Consider the following 17,362-nt stretch of genomic DNA (forward strand, 5'->3'; position numbering starts at 1 on the left):
GTGTGCGTTCACTTCCAGAGATTTGTGTGTGGGAGACGAGTAGAGAAGAGGAGTTTGAGCCTGCTGAAGGGTTTTTTCCCCCCAACACGGATATGGACGTCCCGGACTCTCCCCGTGGGAATATGGGGCTATTGAGGACCTTTGATTCCTCTGAGTTTGGCAGCTGGGAAAAGATAGGCTCAGGTGGCTTTGGACAAGTATACAAAGTCCGGCATGTACAGTGGAAAACATGGCTGGCTATCAAGTGCCCTCCCTGCCTTCATGTAGATGACAAGTAAGTGTTCCAGCTGTTGATCTGCAGCTCGGCCATGGAGTTGTGTTTATATATGTAGAATGACTTGTGTAGAATGGCTATATGATAGACATGATAGATAATTCAGATTTACATGTGAACTCACTGAGAAGGTCAGGCATAGTTCAAACACCTCAGTACTTCTGTGTTTGGTGTTTTATAAGTGGCGTATATAGTGATCCATTCTCATCCAGCTCTTCTCTCTCAGGCTTATCATTCACGTTTATGGTCAAACAGTAGACAGACAAAAGTTTAGAGCATGACGGTGCTGGTAAAGGCTGTGGGGTGAAAAGTCATCCGCTGAGTTCTTGAAAGGTGAATACCAGAGAATGTGTGACTCACAGTCTGAGGGCCCAGTGCAGCTGTAAAGTTCCCTCAGCAGCACAACAACACACTACTTCTGGATATCTCAGCAGTTTTTCAGTGTTCACTTCTGTTGTAGGGAGGATTGAGATGCCCATTCGTGCCCCCGGTGCAAGGAGTAAATCCACATTGCTTAGGGCCACAACTGTTAACTTACATTCCAAAACAGACCCAAACAAGAGAGGTTCAAAGCAGCTTTCTCCAATCCACAGTGAAGTTATCATGCGCATGCCCCCCGGGCGGGGCTGATTTGAATAAATAACCATTTAAATGAAGGAGCAAGCGGGTCTTTTTCCCCAGGCACCTCTAGACATTACACAGCACTCTGGAATGCTGTAACATTTTGCATGTGTATGAATCATATTTTGGTCCTGCCTGTATTTCACAAAACAGAGTAAAATGGCTATGTTGGAATTATGGGAACTGTGAGTGTGTGTGTGTGTGTCAGCTGTCCTGCTTTGCGGGTGACCCGTGTCATGTGGCATGTATGTCAACAAGTGGAGGAAGTGCTGAAAGCCTACCTGCCTCAGCGGTACAGCGGGCCTCAACCCTCAACCCGCCCCAGCATGGAAGTTTCCATCGTCCTCGGCTGTGTGTACACACCGGGCTTATGAGGAAGTTCAGAGAGGAATAACACTTCTTACCTCATTGGATCATTTCAGTTTCCACTTCTTTGTTTTGTTTTTGTTTTTTCCAAATTGTAGTTAGATGAGCCCATCGTCTGATGAATTGATGGTTCTCATTTTGTCCAACAGGTGACTAAATGACCAGATTATTGACTAAGAAGGCTGTATTTTGTGGACATACACTGTAAAGCACTTTATCTGCATTGACCCTTTTGTCATTTGAGAGCCTTTTGCAGAATTGAGTGGGATGTGTGTGTGTGTGTGTGGGAGGGGGTGGGGGTGGGGTGGGGGGTTGTCTTGCAAGTAGGACAGACTCAACTGGCTTAATTTTGATTGGTCCTGCTGACCATCCTTGATGCCGTTCCTTGTGAATGTTTGACATCATACCCCTCCTCCAGCTCCCATCACCAAAACATTCATAAACAAAGATGGCTGATAAAAACAGACTTTTCAGCGTTGCCCTAACAGAGGCATGGCATCCTAACCTAACCTGTGGCGCGACTCATAGCATCCGCTGAACCTGAACCAAAGATGTTATCATCTCCAAACATGTAGTTTGGTACATAAACTGTAATTTGGCTGCAAACCTACACATGGACCCACACATACATCAACCACCGGGACTCAAAGCCACCTTTGTCCGCCTGGGTTGCAGGCTGCCGCTGTGTGGCAGAGACAATGAAAGAAGCTGTAAAACCGGTCTTACCGGGCCTCTCTGTTAAAGGAGGGACATTGTTTGGTTCTGAAGAGCTGCTGAGGAGCACTTTGGGTTAAGCAGGGGGTTTAGCGAACAAGTGCCTGCCCATTCTCCTATATCCACATGTTTTGATTATTTATGTCTGTCAGATTTCTTGACATGTGCCTCATTAGGTTGTACTGAATCTAGAAGGACTAATATTTCTTCCCTCCTAAAGAATATGTAATCTGGTACATGATGCACATGAGGGACTCATTTACATCACTGCAGTGTTATGCATCTAAAATTGGTGCGTCTAGCTTGTTTTCATCCCTGGTGGACAACGCATAATTTCCAGTCCAGTAGACTGAATTCTGCCCTTGAAGTACATTCTTATGTTTACAATCATCGCTGATTTATCTTGCCCTCATATGCCCTCATCAAAAGGTTGCGTTTTCAAAGCAACCTTTCCTTGAGATCTCACCGCTGAGGTCATGTGTGACCCGCACAGCTCTGTTTGAGGCACGTCAGCATGCAGGACTAGCAGACTGATAAAGAGAACTGTGCAAAGGTTGAGCAACAGGCCTGAGAACAAGAGATCTGTTCAGGCCTCCTGCACTCTCCTGGTGCATTCCAGGTTCGGCTGGAATGCCATTAAGGCCTCGCTTGGCTATAAGAGCGCTGGCAGTTAAGAGCATGGCCCGCATACTTAGACAAACATCGGCCAATGAATTATTCATGTCTGCAGAGGTCACACATTTACTGCCTGTAAGGTTAACGCTAGCAAACATTTTGCATAGCCGGGTGCTCATTAATGATGATGTGTAATGTGTTGGAATTTGGGTTAGGGCAAAAGTTATGCCAAATATTACAGCTCAGCAAACAACAGCATGGCCTCAAAACCAGTAGGTTAATATTTTGCGAGAAGGCAGAGCATCTTGAACTTTCTGTGAACTAACAGATGTGGAGGGGTTGGTTTGGAAAGATGGAACACTCATTTCACCCGCTGTTTGTATGCAGTTCTTAAAGTTGCCCAGTCACCCCAGCAGCAGCGCCTGACACTGATGCATTTCACCCACCTTTTGTCTCCATCACAGGGAGCGTGCGGAGCTGCTAGAGGAGGCGAAGAAGATGGAGGCGGCCAAGTTCCGCTACATCCTGCCTGTGTACGGGATCTGCGGGGATCCCCAGGGCCTGGTGATGGAGTACATGGAGACGGGCTCCTTGGAGACCCTGCTGGCCACCGAGCCGCTGCCCTGGGAGCTGCGCTTCCGCATCATCCACGAGACGGCGGTGGGGATGAACTTCCTGCACTGCATGAACCCACCGCTGCTCCACCTGGACCTGAAGCCTGCCAACATCCTGCTGGATGCACACTATCATGTTAAGGTAAGAGTGTTTTAATACAGAGTGGCATGCTTGTCGCCTCTCCATGGGTCCTTTTCTACCGCCATCGGGTTGCAGACATGAAAGCTAGAGACAGCAGAAAGTGATGTGGGGACAAGCAGAGCAGATGGAAAACTCTGTTGATGCAGCCATGACTATTGATTCATGTTGTGAGGCAAATGTTAACATGTCCAAAATGGAAGCCATAGCACAGCGTGGCTATATCTGCCAAATGATTTCAGACTTCAGGAGCAAGCCAAAATAAAAAAAAAGTTGAGGTATCGCAGTGGTTATACTGTATATTCAGGTGGCTGTGTGGGTGTGTGAGCTATAGTCATGTCATCATACTTTGATTTTAAATGACTTTCCACTATCCTTTTCCTTGGTCTCAATCAATCAATTTTGCTGAGTCACAGTTTAGACATATAAAAAAAAAGGCAAGGCACACAATGTCCTCCACATTATGAATTGCCAAGAAATGTCTCATTAAAAAAAAATATGAGGTTTCCCTATGGCAGTAACAATATGTAAAGGAATTCATGCCATTTGAGTAGGGGGAAAAAAAACAGCTTACTCATGCCTGGAAAAACCTATTCATGTCCATTTCCCAATCAGCAAACTGACAGCCACTTGACACGGCTCAAATAGCATTCATTTGGAGAAGGATCATAAATTGTATTAAGGGAACTCTAATGAAGTGTAATAATGTATTTTTACTGTTGAAACAATGATTTGACATGAAGTCACGCAACAGCCTCCTCTGCTTAGGCTCACAGTTTTCGGGTTAGTTCAGAAGGAATTTAAGCCGTGAGGTAGTTTGTCATCCACTTTCATCCATTTTGAAATGACAGCCATGTATATGCTCTGGGCAGACAGGTGTCTCTAAACCTCCATCCAACCTCTAAATAGCTAAACTGTAAGAAGAGCGATGGGTGGGAACCGTCATCTCTCTAGTTTAATACCTGGATGTAAACACCTCACCCGGGCCTGTCCTGACAGGATTTATACAGCTCTGATTAACTCTCCCTCTCTCTCTGTGCATGTCTATGTACGCACATGCAGGAGTGTGGGTGTGCACAAATGCAGAGGGCCTCTCCTCTCCTACAGGCCAGGACATGGCTGGGTTGCCCTCATCATACCACTGAGTGCACATTATGAGGGCTTAGCTGCTACTCGCACAACTGGGCAAAGTTAGTCATCTTTGTCACCGCGCTTATGGGAAAACTTACTGCTGTCCAGGTTCTTATCTAATCTCTCCCACTATCCCAGATATCAGATTTTGGCCTGGCCCGGTGGAACGGCCTGTCGAGGGCCGATGACATCAGCAGAGACGGCTTCTGCGGTACCATCGCCTACCTGCCGCCCGAGAGCATCATCGAGAAGGACAGGGTGTCCGACACCAAGCACGACGTCTACAGGTCAGCTTCCAAACCAGTCTGCCTGCAAGCGTGCATGTGTGAACGTGGGTGTGTTTGTTTTCGGAGAGGTGTTTGCTGCCTGTCTGACTCTTGCCTGCCTTTGTGTACTGTGTTGTGCACTTAGTCATGTGAGTCACAGTGTTTATTCAAATGAAAGAAATGGAAATGGAGTGATATATCGTGCCTGGAAAATGGATTTGCGAGTGATTATTTTTGTTTAACACTATAAAGGCCTTGGGTGTGTAAGAGAAATCCAGCAAACTGTCAAATGAAAGGGGTAAATGTAGTTAGAACTACTCTTCCCATGCATGATTTTGAAACTAACAACACTGGTTTGTACAGTAAGTGGGTCTAGAAAAAGTCATGGAGGGGTTATTACATGATTATTATATATTATATATGAAAGCTGAGATATTTGAGTTATAAAAGTTAAAACAGCCATCAGTTGACTGTGGCTTGGCCTCTCTTGTGTTAAATGAAAATGCAATAATTATAGTTTGTGTGCCTTGTACTGATATCTTTCACTTTCCTTTTATTCCAGCTTCTCCATTGTCATCTGGGGAATTCTCACGCAGAAGAAACCCTACCAAGGTGAGACATGTACTGTAGATGGAAAGTATGCATGCAGGCAGCGGGGATTTTCTTTTATGCTGATGAGAAGCCATTTCCAGCAATAAATCTTTGTCTGACACTGTAGATAATGTCACTCAAGATGTACTGTTAGACACAGATGATATCACAGATGACACGAATATATCAATTACAGGTTGTATGTGCCTTGAATAGACTTTGGCAATATTAAGTTATGTGTGTGTGCAGGTGCAAGTGTGTGTGTTTACCTGGTAAATTCCAGGGCAGGCAGGTGGATAGCGTTAGACTGGCAAGCAGAGTGTTATTTTTCCCAGGCCTATCAGGTAGCACCACAGTTAAAGGAATGTGGCTCCTTTTGAAGAGCGGTCTATAGATGAGGGTAGCCAAGTTGGCATTGGCACCACCTATGTGGATCCAGACATAATTAAAAAGTGAGAAAAGGCCCCATTACCATCCCTTTTCCACCTTCCTCCTCCCCTTGTGAAGGGTATTATGGCTACAAAAGGAGCTGGAGTGGCTATGATTAAGGCCTCTACCTGTTTGCTCTGAATCATTGACTTGGCTGATCCCACAGCCAGATACAAAGAGGCCCAGACCAATGAAGTCTGAGAGCTTTTCCACTTCGGCTCCCGTGGGAAACAACAGCAACATACACCCTTATCTGAGCACACAGGAAGATTGCAAAACAGGGCCTAATTGACTGTCAATATTGGCAATGGAGCCTCCCAACACTATAGTTTATGCTGTCATATGTTGTGGCATGTTCAAAGAAGAGGATTAATTTGTATTTGCCCTCGAAACATGTGCCCTCATCAGCTGAGGTGTCAAAACAGATGAATGTGTGCCTCCAATATGAAACAAAATCAATTGAATGTGTAAAACCTGACTCAAGTCTTCCATCGTTTCGCCTAGGAGAGAATAACATCCTTCAGATCATGGTGAAGGTGGTGAAAGGGGTGCGTCCCGACCTGGGGGCGGTGCCACGCTGCCGGCTGTCGGCCTGCACAGGGTTCCTGGGCCTCATGCAGCGCTGCTGGGCCACCTCGCCTGAAGCCAGACCCAGCTTCCAGGGTAAGTAGCACCTGCACCTCAATGATGATTCCAGCCCTCAGGCCTCCTCTCCAGCATGTAAACATCAAGAAAATCAACATGAAATGCATTTTCTTTGTTGCGTGTGATCCCATTGCTTTAAACAGACTCCCTGAGGTTAACACACTGAACAATCTGAGTGCAGCGGCATTTTAACAAATTGAGGGTTTTATTCTCCCATTCATTTATAATGGGAGAGTAGAGTTTTCCTGCTTTTTTGTGTGTTCCTTTGTCACTTCCCTGCTATTACTGAAACCTGACCCAGGCCTTTCTTCCCCACAGAGATCACATCTGAGGCTGAGGAGCTCTGTTCTAAACCTCAAGAGGAGCCCAAGACTCCAACCCCAGAGACGGAGCCCACGCCCTGTAATGGACTCACTACAGACCAGGTAAAACATGACAACACCATGTCACTGCTCATGATTGAAAGCCTGGTATCTCCAAAATGTTGGCTCTTTAGGAACCGAGAAGAGCGCTCTGGTTTTCTAATAGGCAGCCATGCATTTTTGAATGTGTTTTGAAAGGGTTACATGAGTCTTTCGGACCATGTGAACTTCCATCAAGTGGAAAAAAAATGGGGTGATAAAGGTTTTCACTCAACAGCAGTGATTACCCACTTATTTTTCTTCCTTTACTTGACTCTGCCTTCCTCTTCACACCTTTTAACCAATGTGTTATTATATAACTATGCACCCAGACGATATTTTGGGAGGCCCCACTGCTTATCTGTAAGGTGCCCTAGTCGTGTTCTTGTTTTTATAAGGCATATGTTGTGTAAATGTTTGATCCTGACAAACAATTGCATCAGAAAAGAAGAATGTAGACCAGTGGCATTTGTACTTTGCTTCGTCATTTCCTTTGTGTTTGTTGTACGTGACTAGAACAGACATCTTACTCATAAGACATGACAGGTGTTAGCTGTCTGCCGGGAAAGAGGATAAGCAGTTTTTGAACTATATGTTGTTTAAAGTGATTTGGACTGGCTCAAACTTGAGTTCAGAAATGATTTATCACAATGTCAATATTCATACAATGTCAGCTCAGTGTAGGTGGCTCTGGATAATGGCGTCAGCTAAATGTCATGTCTAGTGTCATGTCTAAATGTATATCGAAGAACAGCTTGCCCAGATATCCTTATCTAACTTTGTGTTCTACAGGATAAAGACAACAGACCGGTGAGGCCAAAGTCGGCCATGTTGCCAGAAAAAGACTACAGCCTGTCAGAGCTGCTGAGCCAGGTGGATTCTGGGATCTCCAGGAGCTTTGACCGTGTGAAGGAGGATTGCTTCCACACCAAAGAAAACACTTGCAAGAGGCTGTCTGGCATCTCCTCTGTAGATTCAGCCTTCTCCTCCCAAGACTCTATCACTCTGTCCTTTGAGAAGGAAAACACATTTGGTAAGAGCTGATTGTAGATCTACACCTGGAATAATCATTGATGTCAACATGAATATATTGCATGATCATGATTACGCTGTTTTCGGAATTCATCCTTAAAGGCTTTCGTTGTGCTGTAAAAAGGAGGTATACCATGTAATGATGCGTACATCTGTAGTTTTCTTATCTGGTAGATGTCCAAAAAGGAAATAGAAAAAAAATCCACTGGACTTAAAATGAAGAGTTGAAGACGTTTCACCACTCATCCGAGAGGCTTCTTCAGTTCTTCAGTTCGTCATCAACTCTTCATTTTACATCCAGTGGATTTTGTTTCTATTTTCTTTTTGGACATCTTACTACCTGGATGACTGAAATGATTCTACACGGATATCTTATAGATATCTTACAGATGGTTACTTGTGGTTTATGCCTCAAGCCTGTTCTTTTCCTCCACGTCTAGACTCTGCCGAGGTCCAGAAGCGGAAGCTGTGCGAGGCCATCAGGACCAAGGACATTGCTAAGCTGATGAAGATTCTGCAGCCTCAGGATGTCGACCTTCTCCTGGAGGGAGGAGGCAGCCTGCTCCACCACGCTGTCACCTTGGCCAACGAGGAAGCCGTCAAGTTCCTCCTCCTGAACAACGCCAACCCCAACCTGGCCAACGCCCGCGGCTCCACGCCGCTCCACCTGGCCACAGAGAAGCACCTGAAGCCCCTGGCGGAACTTCTGCTGGGTCGCCGCAGCACCAACGTCAACGCCAAGGACGAGGACCAGTACACGGCCTTGCACTGGGCCGCCCAGAACGGAGACGAGGCCATCACCCGCCTGCTGCTGGACCGGGGCGCCGGCATCAACGAGACCGACGGCCAGGGACGCACGCCGGCCCATGTTTCCTGCCAGCACGGCCAGGAGAACGTAGTCCGGGTGCTGCTGAGCCGCGGCGCCGACGTCCGAGTCAAGGGCAAGGACAACTGGACGGCGCTCCACCTGGCCGCCTGGCAGGGGCACCTGGGCATCGTCAAGCTGCTGGTCAAGCAGGCCAGCGCCGACGTGGACGGGCAGACGACGGACGGGCGCACGCCACTGCACCTGGCCTCCCAGAGGGGGCAGTACCGGGTGGCGCGCATCCTGATCGAGTTGGGGGCCGACGTCCACATGACGTCCGCCGGGTCGAACACGCCGCTGCACGTGGCGGCCGAGACGGGCCACACCAGCACCTCCCGTCTCTTGGTCAAACACCGGGCGGACATCCAGGCCCGGAACGCCCAGGGCCTCACCGCGCTCCACCTGGCCTCCCAGCGGGGCCACCTGCCCACGGTCAAGATGCTGATGGAAGAGGGGGCTGACCCCTACAGCACCACCCAAGCCCTGCGTACGCCCTGCCACCTGGCGGCGGAGAGCGGACACTGTGAAGTCCTCAAAGAGCTCCTCCTTCACTGCCCGGATGGCGGCGCTCTATGCGACGAGCAGGGCCTCAGTCCTTTACACCTGGCAGTGCAGGGAGGCTACACAGACATCATTACCATGCTGCTGCCGCGGGACTGCCAGGACTCCCTTACTGAGAGCGCGGTGCAACCGGTCGCCAACGAGCCCAAGCCGCCGGTGGCCAGGCAGCTCCAGAGGAAAGTCGTCATTCTCAAACTGACAGAGCGCGACACCAGCGACTATCCGGAGTGTAGCAGCTCACGGTGCGCCTCGGCACCCTGCTAACGACGGCAGAGACTTTGTTAACGCTGTACAGGACTGTCCTCAACGTACTTTTTAATGTCCCGTCGGTGCCTTGGAAGGGGAGGGGAGGGGGTTATTCCAACCTTAAGAGACCAGCTGTTGTTTAGCTTCTTGTAAATATTTTTTTATTGTGCTATTACAGCAGCCACCAATCATTCATGACCAGATGGTATGATTCTGTGGTTTTTATGGACCTCTAAAAGCCCTTTCAGCACTGTAGGTATTTTATAAGGGTTGGAAGAACTTTGATGTAAATATGTACACTGTAAATAGAAAGTATAAATAGAGCACAATATCCTCCGTTTTGTTTGAATTTAGACTCCTTTTGTTTCCTTGGTTTTTTTTTTACTTAATAAGCACATTTTGTTATCAGAGCTGTATTAGACTTTTCCATGACCTATTGGGACCTCTACTTTTCTGCAACACACTGCAGCTGGTATGCCTGGAAGTTATACTTAATAGAATACAACATTTGGTCACAAGCACAAGCCATAGGTGAGTGCTGTAGATCATCAGAGCCATGAAATTCACCATAACCTTTGAACTTCAGTGTTCTATCTGTTACATATCAGTGCTACATCATCCATAAAACATTTTGAAACATTTGATTTTGTTTTTACTTGTTGCCTTTTTCACATTCATAACCAAGAAGTCAAACTGGTTGAGATTCTAGCTAGAAAAAGGGAATGGAACACAATAAAATATTCAGCTATCAGAGTCTGTGTCTAGTTTCACTACAACTACATTTTGAATCCTTTCCTGAATATATATATATTTTTTGTTTTTTGTTTATATTGGTGGTTGTAATGAACTGGAAGTTATATACAACCAAAACAGCAAGTTTTATCACAGTGGAAAAACATGGCCAATAGCTTATTCATTTGACTTTGATTAAAAATGGCCAAAGAGGCTTCCATTAGGTATTCATAGAGCCTCATGATCAAATTGTTTTGTATGTTTGTTTGTTTTTTCCTCTCAGTCGGCTATGGTAAATTTTATATATAAAAAAAGATCCTCAAAGCTTATGACCTGCAGATGAAAAATAAGTCTTCTTTTCTGTGGCGGGGTTCTGTATAATTGACATTCAGTGTTATTAAAGTATTTTTTTTTTTTTTACATTACCTAAACCTTTTTACATTACCTAAACCAACAGTCCATCCAAGGAATTGTGATTCTGTGATTCAGTTTTTTTCATAATCAGCTGTTCCATGTAAATACTGCAAGGGCTTGCAATATGTTGTTCCCCCACTTTTACCACAGATTTTAATTATATCATTAAAAAAATGCCAGTGACCACAGTTTTTACCAACCATCACAATAATACACCAGCGACACAGTAAACACTAAATCAAAGCACTCATCAACAAGTAGATGAAGACTTGCAGTAATTGCCAGACTCACAATAACTGCAAGTGCTAGTTCTTTTTCTGAAAATGATAACTGACAATGACACATTTTCACCCTAGACACCAAAAACAAGCATTTTTACTGGGCCACTGTGCTGTTTTTAATAGCTGAAAAGTCATCTCCTCTCAAAGGTTCCCAGAAATAAATATCTAAAAGCACTTTTTCCAAAACTTTCTCTCTGAGGCAGCATGCCTCGGGTTACTCCTAGCCTGCTGGAGAAAGTGCCTTTCTTCAGACTCTGCCTCCCTCGCTGAGGGAGTGTGTTCCTGCCACCGCACCTGCATGTATTTAGGAATTATGAGCCTTGATGCCGGGCAGAAACGGCATGTCTGCATCTGCAGCCTAGTGTGTAGTGTTATTATTATGACTCTGCCCCAGACCCCACAAAGCACGCTCATATTGGCAAAGACCATGGGAACTGCCCCCGAGGGGGATCGCAGGGTGCAGGATGATGGGTGTGTGAGAGGGGGGGTAGAGGGGGGGCTGATGCTCTACCTGCAATTCCAGCCTGTTGGCTAATTCCTCAGACCACTTCAAGTTCTCATCACTCATTAAACTAACATGCCATCCCTGACGCCTGAAGGGCTCGTCTTTTCGTAACCCAAGACACCGGGCCTCTGAGTGCTGGTGGTTGGTGCTTGTAATTGTCCTGTTTTTATAGCTCATGTTTGCGGAGACCCGCAAAATGACTGGTGGGACGTGTGTAATCTGAGGCCTCTCTGTTTGTGTGCAGAGCGCACTATCTCGCTTGTTGCCTGGTGATCCGTCCCAGCTCCAGTCATGGGGAAGATAATGTGCTGTTGTTGCCCAATCTCAGCTCTCTGTTGTCACGGCTGTTGTAAAGCTTGATAGATTGGCAGGTTAGCTTTGCTTCATATACAGTCACTTATTGCACTGCGTACCTGTGGGCTACAATTCTCTCTTTGTTTTCTGCAGCAAGCCCAGTGCCTTCATTCCTATGCAATTTAAAGCACCAATCAGATTAGTTTTTGGTTTAAATGACCACATCGGTTTGGGGTACATTCACATAGATTATTGATAAATTGGGTTTAACATAGGAAACAAGCTGCCATCCTAACTGAAAATACAAACATTACAATTACAGAGTTATAATATGTAAACAAAGAAGCTCTCTGTCATGAAAACACTCTTAGGCATATGCTCTATGCCTAATGGTTTAATGATGAAACAGAGTGCATTATGTGAACATTAAGTAACCATTTAACAACATAGTGGTTTAAGGAGAAATAATACAATGATACAGTAAATAAACCTTTTTCTATTTGCAAATCTAAATGCTACTTTGAATGCAGTTAATACTTAAAATTAGCAGTTGCTCTCCCTCTCTTGACGAGCAAAATCCAGGTGTACCGTATATGTTTTTTAGGTATATACAGCTTTATTTTATCATTCAGATGCTATTGTTCCCTGGGCAGGAGCAGATCCAGGCCTCTGGGCCCTGATCTCAGCCTGTTCTGCGGCCTCAGGCTCACAGTGGAAGATCCTCATCGCTTCCTCCAGGGACATGACCTCCGGGATGAAGTCCATCCCTACCGTCTGGCGGTCTGGCCTGGTCACCTGGGTCAGAGGGCCTCGGGCGGCGGGTGCCACCCTGGGGCCCAGCCTCACGAGAGCGCCTCCGTTATGCTGAGGAGCAGCCAGATGGGTGCTACCTCCAGCCTGAGGAATGAGGCTATGGTTTGCCTGTGGTTTTGCTGAGAGGATGTGATGTGACCTGCTACCCACCAGCTGTCCTGTGTAATGGTAGCCACCCTTCCAAAGCTGCCAGTTCTGGTGGGTCATGCTGTATCCCTCAGGCCAGTGCCAAGGGTGTATTGAAGGTAACCGTTGAGGGTAATTGCTGGGTCCAGGGTGAGGTGGGAGGTAGGCATGAGTCGAATTTGAATGTGTGTAATATGGCATAGAGGCTCCCTGGAGCCACTGCCAGGTGTAAAGACCCGGTGTGACAGCAGAGCCCAGTGCAGCCGAGGAGGACCATCGGTTCAGGTCACGAACTGGAGAGAAATAATGATGGAGGTTTAATATGTTTAATCTAATGGGCAGAGTTTCAGTTTTCTCTGTGAAATGTAATGCCAGTGTATACTAACCTGAGGTGAAGTCTGTGGGTGATATCTTGTGTGTTGATGGATGGTGTGGCAGGAGTTGAAGCTGCACTTCCCTGTGGTGCATGGTGAATACTCTGACCCAGGGCTTTGTTGGTTTTGTTTCATGGAAAAGTTGAGGCAGGGCAGTTGGTTTGAAAATTAAAAATATTGCCGCGTTAATTCAAATCAGGTCAGGAATTCTGTTTCTGTGGCAACTGCATTCTAGCAACATCTACAGAACCCAGTGAGGACTGAAAAATCTGCAGTAAATGTGCAGTAAAGAGAGACGGAGAAACCAGTGGGGATAATTTTTGTATGGTATTATCTATGGGGAACCTAAACTTGTGTTTGTGTGCCAACATGTTTAAAGTTTTGCTTCCATATATATTGCATTCCTGGGGCAATATTTGAGTCAGCTACTATACTGCATTGCTGCTGAAAAAAAATAGATTTCTTGTTATTGCAGTTTCTTGTCTTATTAATCATTATCAGGCAGGCTTTCTGTCGAGCCCGGTGTTTATCTGGAATGATCAGTGAGTGCCTCACAGATTGTAAGGCTTCCTTCTTGGCAGACAGGTTGTCTGGTTGCTCCCCTGTGTGCCGACGATCGGGACTTTTCAGTCTGGCTGAGTCACACCTCACCGCTCTGACAGACCAGCTTCAAAGCCCTAATTAAACACAGGTCCATTCACTGAAGTGATGCAAGGCCCTTGTCATCAGTGATATAGTGGTTGATAAAAATCTGGGTGAACTCTGACCTCCAGTCGGTGATCATGGGCAAACCACCAAAGGAAACAAAAATCAAGTATATTTTCAGAATTGCATTGATTTAATCTTTATTCCTTTAAAGTCCCAATCCTCAAATAATTTACAGTTTACTTAGCGTTATGTATACTATAAAGTCAGCTCATGAAGATTTATGACAGCCTAAAAAGGTGAGTCAGCCAGTCCCTATTCCCTGAGTAAAAATGTGAGGAAACTGAGTAGAGGTGTTTTTTATGTCCACACTGTGTTAGTCACATATAGAGCAATGACTCTCTACACACAGACCTACTTTGTACAAATCAGGCATTTCAGTGACGGATTATCTGCAACAGCGGTAGCAACACTAACAACATCTGTTCTACACTCGCTGACTGGTTGCTGAGAGAACAGAGATCATATAATCATAGAGAGCTGCGGGCTGTTTTTCTCCCCTGTCTTTTTTCTTTTCTTTTTTTTCCCTCTCCCCTTATTTTAACCTCACAGAACTAGTCGAACAAGATCTAAGACCTCGCCTCTGAAGACGTGAGGCAAGCTGCAACCTGTGGATGTAGCCTCGGGGCGAAGACGTGGATGTGGGCGCACTCAGGCAATGATGAATTGTTAGATTTATGGCTGGTTATGTAGAGGCTGAATACACCATTTTGTACTCGCAGAAAGGAACTTAATGATGGATTGTAGACACAGAGAGAGGTTAGGCTCATTAAGTTGGGAAAGGTATTGTATATCATTTATTCTATAAATAACTACATTTCTGTGTAGAATAATAAATAACCAGTTTACCTGGCCAACAATCAGTTCAAATAATTACTAATGGAATTATTCATACTTACTATTGGCATTATTTATACTTAGTAGCATTCATACGTACATACTATACTATACTATACAATATACTTACTACTATATTAGGCAACCTAAATTGTTTAATAGTATATTTAAAAATACATTAAATGGAAATGAAGAGTGATGAAAGTGAGGGATGTCATGAGGGCATCATAGACATGTAAACATGGCCATAGAAAGTGATTAGACTTGTTCATGATTACAAATCAAGGCTGACCTGTCCATGATCATCCATTACCATTGGTTATCCATTACCATTATGTAAATCTCCTGATCTCCTGAGTTATTTTAGTCCTGTGATTACTGTTCATGGGTCATATTTTTCCATATTCCACACACAAACAAAAGACCGTAGGGTGAAAAATGTACTACTGTTGTTTGGCCAGGAGATGGCCCTACATCCTCTTTGTAGGGTGTCTCCTCTGATTCTTTCAAAAACTTATATAGACATATATAAATGTACATAAACTTTATAGAAAGCATTATCAATGAGAGTTACATTCCAGCCAAAAGCTTACATTATAAGAGAGGCTTCAAGATACTATTTTTTTTCCCATAAAACTGGACAATTATGGAGGAGATGGTGATTTCCAATTCATGGTTGTTTTACTTCCTGTGATTTCAAGTAACATATGTTTTTCTAACATGAATCATTGGATGGATTATTTCATTTAAAGCAATTTACGGAACGACACAAGCATTTTCTTTTTAGCATGGGTGGCCCCAAGTGGCTGTCATAACCCAAAATTATGATTTAATGAGGTAGAATCATTCAGACAAAAGAGTGGTTGCTCTTGTGTGCCAAAGGGGAGGTGTGGTGTGTTGATTGCATAATGCTGGCAACCTGTAATGGCATGAAATAAATACCACATTGTATCATCTACAACAGTCTCCTGAAATATAATTGAGTACTTGAGCACACAGGATAAATTGGATAAATAAGCTCTGTGTGGTGGCTGCGCCTGGATAAATATCATTGACTCACGACAGTTGATGATGTAGTCTTCATAACTGCCACTAAGATGGTAATGGACACAGCTTTCAAACAGCTCCCAGCAGGGAGATGGAGAACTTGGACAGTGGCAGCAAATATTTATCAAAGGCCTTTCAGTAAAACACAGGCTGATAATCAGTGCTTAATGGGCGATCATTCTCAGTGCAGTCCGTTATATGAAGGCATTTATTTTCAAATGATATTCATTTATGGCCTAGTTACGTTATTATGAGTAGTAATAATATTGGTAGCAGTAGCAGCAGCAGCAGGTGTAGTAGTAGCAGGAGTTGTAGCAGTTGTAGTAGCAGTAGTAGTTTAGTGGTACTAGCAGCAGTAGTAGGAGTATAGCAGCAGTTGTAGCAGGCTAGTAGTAGTAGTAGCCTAGCAGCAGCAGTAGCATTAGCAGTAGTACTACTACTACTACTAGTAGTAGCCGCAGCAGTTGTAGTAGCAGTAGCAGGAGTATAACAGCAGTTGTAGTACGTTTGTCTTTTGCAGTGGGCGAAGGCAAGTTTTGTAGGTTAAAGATGAATGTCACTCAATTTAGCAATTTACATGTTATTATTCCTATGGCATAGGACAACCCAGACGTGTTTGTGAAGCTAAAAACAGTGAGCTATGACGTATTTTACGGTCGATGTCATAGGCTGCTGATATGCTGCCTGCGTATCGTATGTCGTTATCTACAAAGAAGATTGTGATTTAGAAAAAAAAATGTTGCCTGTGCGTCTGCAGCCTTGTGACGACCAAGATGGTTCCGGTTACCACCTTCAAAATAAAACCGTTATTGACGAACATGTCGCTTCCGGTTACGCCTTTCAAAATAAAACCGTTCTTGAACAAGTATTGCAACGTCTGAGTAATACAAAAAGTGAAAGAATACATTTAAGGACGAATCTGTGGTAAAAAAACAAAACAAAAAAACAATTGATTTTCCAATGTCCTTTTCACAGAATATATCCATAACCACATAGGCAGTGCAAGGTGCAGTATATGCTACTGTATACAGGGCCAGGGGGCTGGCAAAAATAAATATAAACTCATTCACAAAACGTATACCAGACAACTTTAAAGGATGTCTACTATCCAGAAAAAAAAGATAATTTAATCCATAGCAATGGCACAATTGTTCCTAAAGCCTTTATGGTTGCTCCAAGGAGGGTTGCTCAAGTACCCAGTCTCGGGTCCTCTACCCGTCGCGGGAATTCCCCACGTGTGGCTTCAAGTGAAAGACAATATGGACAAGATGGTGGTGATCGAGGAGTCATCTGTGATGAAGGCCTGTCCTCATTAAAACAGTTAGAGCATTTAATATTCACCAAACTCATTCACTGTCTATCACTATTTCAAGCATAGGGATTTATAATAAAAACTGGCTTGTTGTGCCCCCTCTTCTCATATGGAAATGTTTTGATGACGTTGAAAAGACCCAGCAGCTGAAAACCGTAGGGGTCCAGGTATAGCTATGACTGTCAGAAACGGGTGGTTTAATCGAATATATACAAATATTATATATTCATGTATATTTGTATGCCTAGTATTTATATCCAATACTCGTTCTCTTTTTCTAGGGGCAGAGTATTTAATGTCCAAACTATTGATTTGTCGGTGCACCCCTCTAATAAACTAGTGGGTCGTTCCGCTAAGAGGGGGAAGGGGCTCCTGTAGCTTCTGTGTATTTGCCGTGACGTGCTGCGTTACT

At 44.7% G+C, this 17,362-nt stretch overlaps 1 protein-coding gene across 1 annotated transcript; it reads left to right on the top strand.

The window, feature by feature from the left end:
* On the top strand, nt 1–10,798 carry ripk4 (receptor-interacting serine-threonine kinase 4). Its single transcript, XM_071541631.1, has 8 exons — nt 1–274; nt 3,055–3,346; nt 4,613–4,761; nt 5,303–5,352; nt 6,265–6,423; nt 6,724–6,830; nt 7,599–7,839; nt 8,279–10,798. Exons 1-8 carry the CDS (start codon nt 93–95, stop codon nt 9,526–9,528), a joined length of 2,430 nt encoding a protein of 809 aa, XP_071397732.1. The 5' UTR covers nt 1–92; the 3' UTR covers nt 9,529–10,798.
* Nucleotides 10,799–17,362: the final 6,564 nt, after the last annotated feature.

This window comes from Centroberyx affinis, unplaced genomic scaffold (assembly GCF_046629955.1).
Source record: "Centroberyx affinis isolate AG114_WGS23_722 - 3 ecotype Tasmania unplaced genomic scaffold, CSIRO-AGI_Caff_v1 ptg003916l_1, whole genome shotgun sequence".
In the NCBI taxonomy this organism is placed as follows: Eukaryota; Metazoa; Chordata; class Actinopteri; order Beryciformes; family Berycidae; genus Centroberyx; species Centroberyx affinis.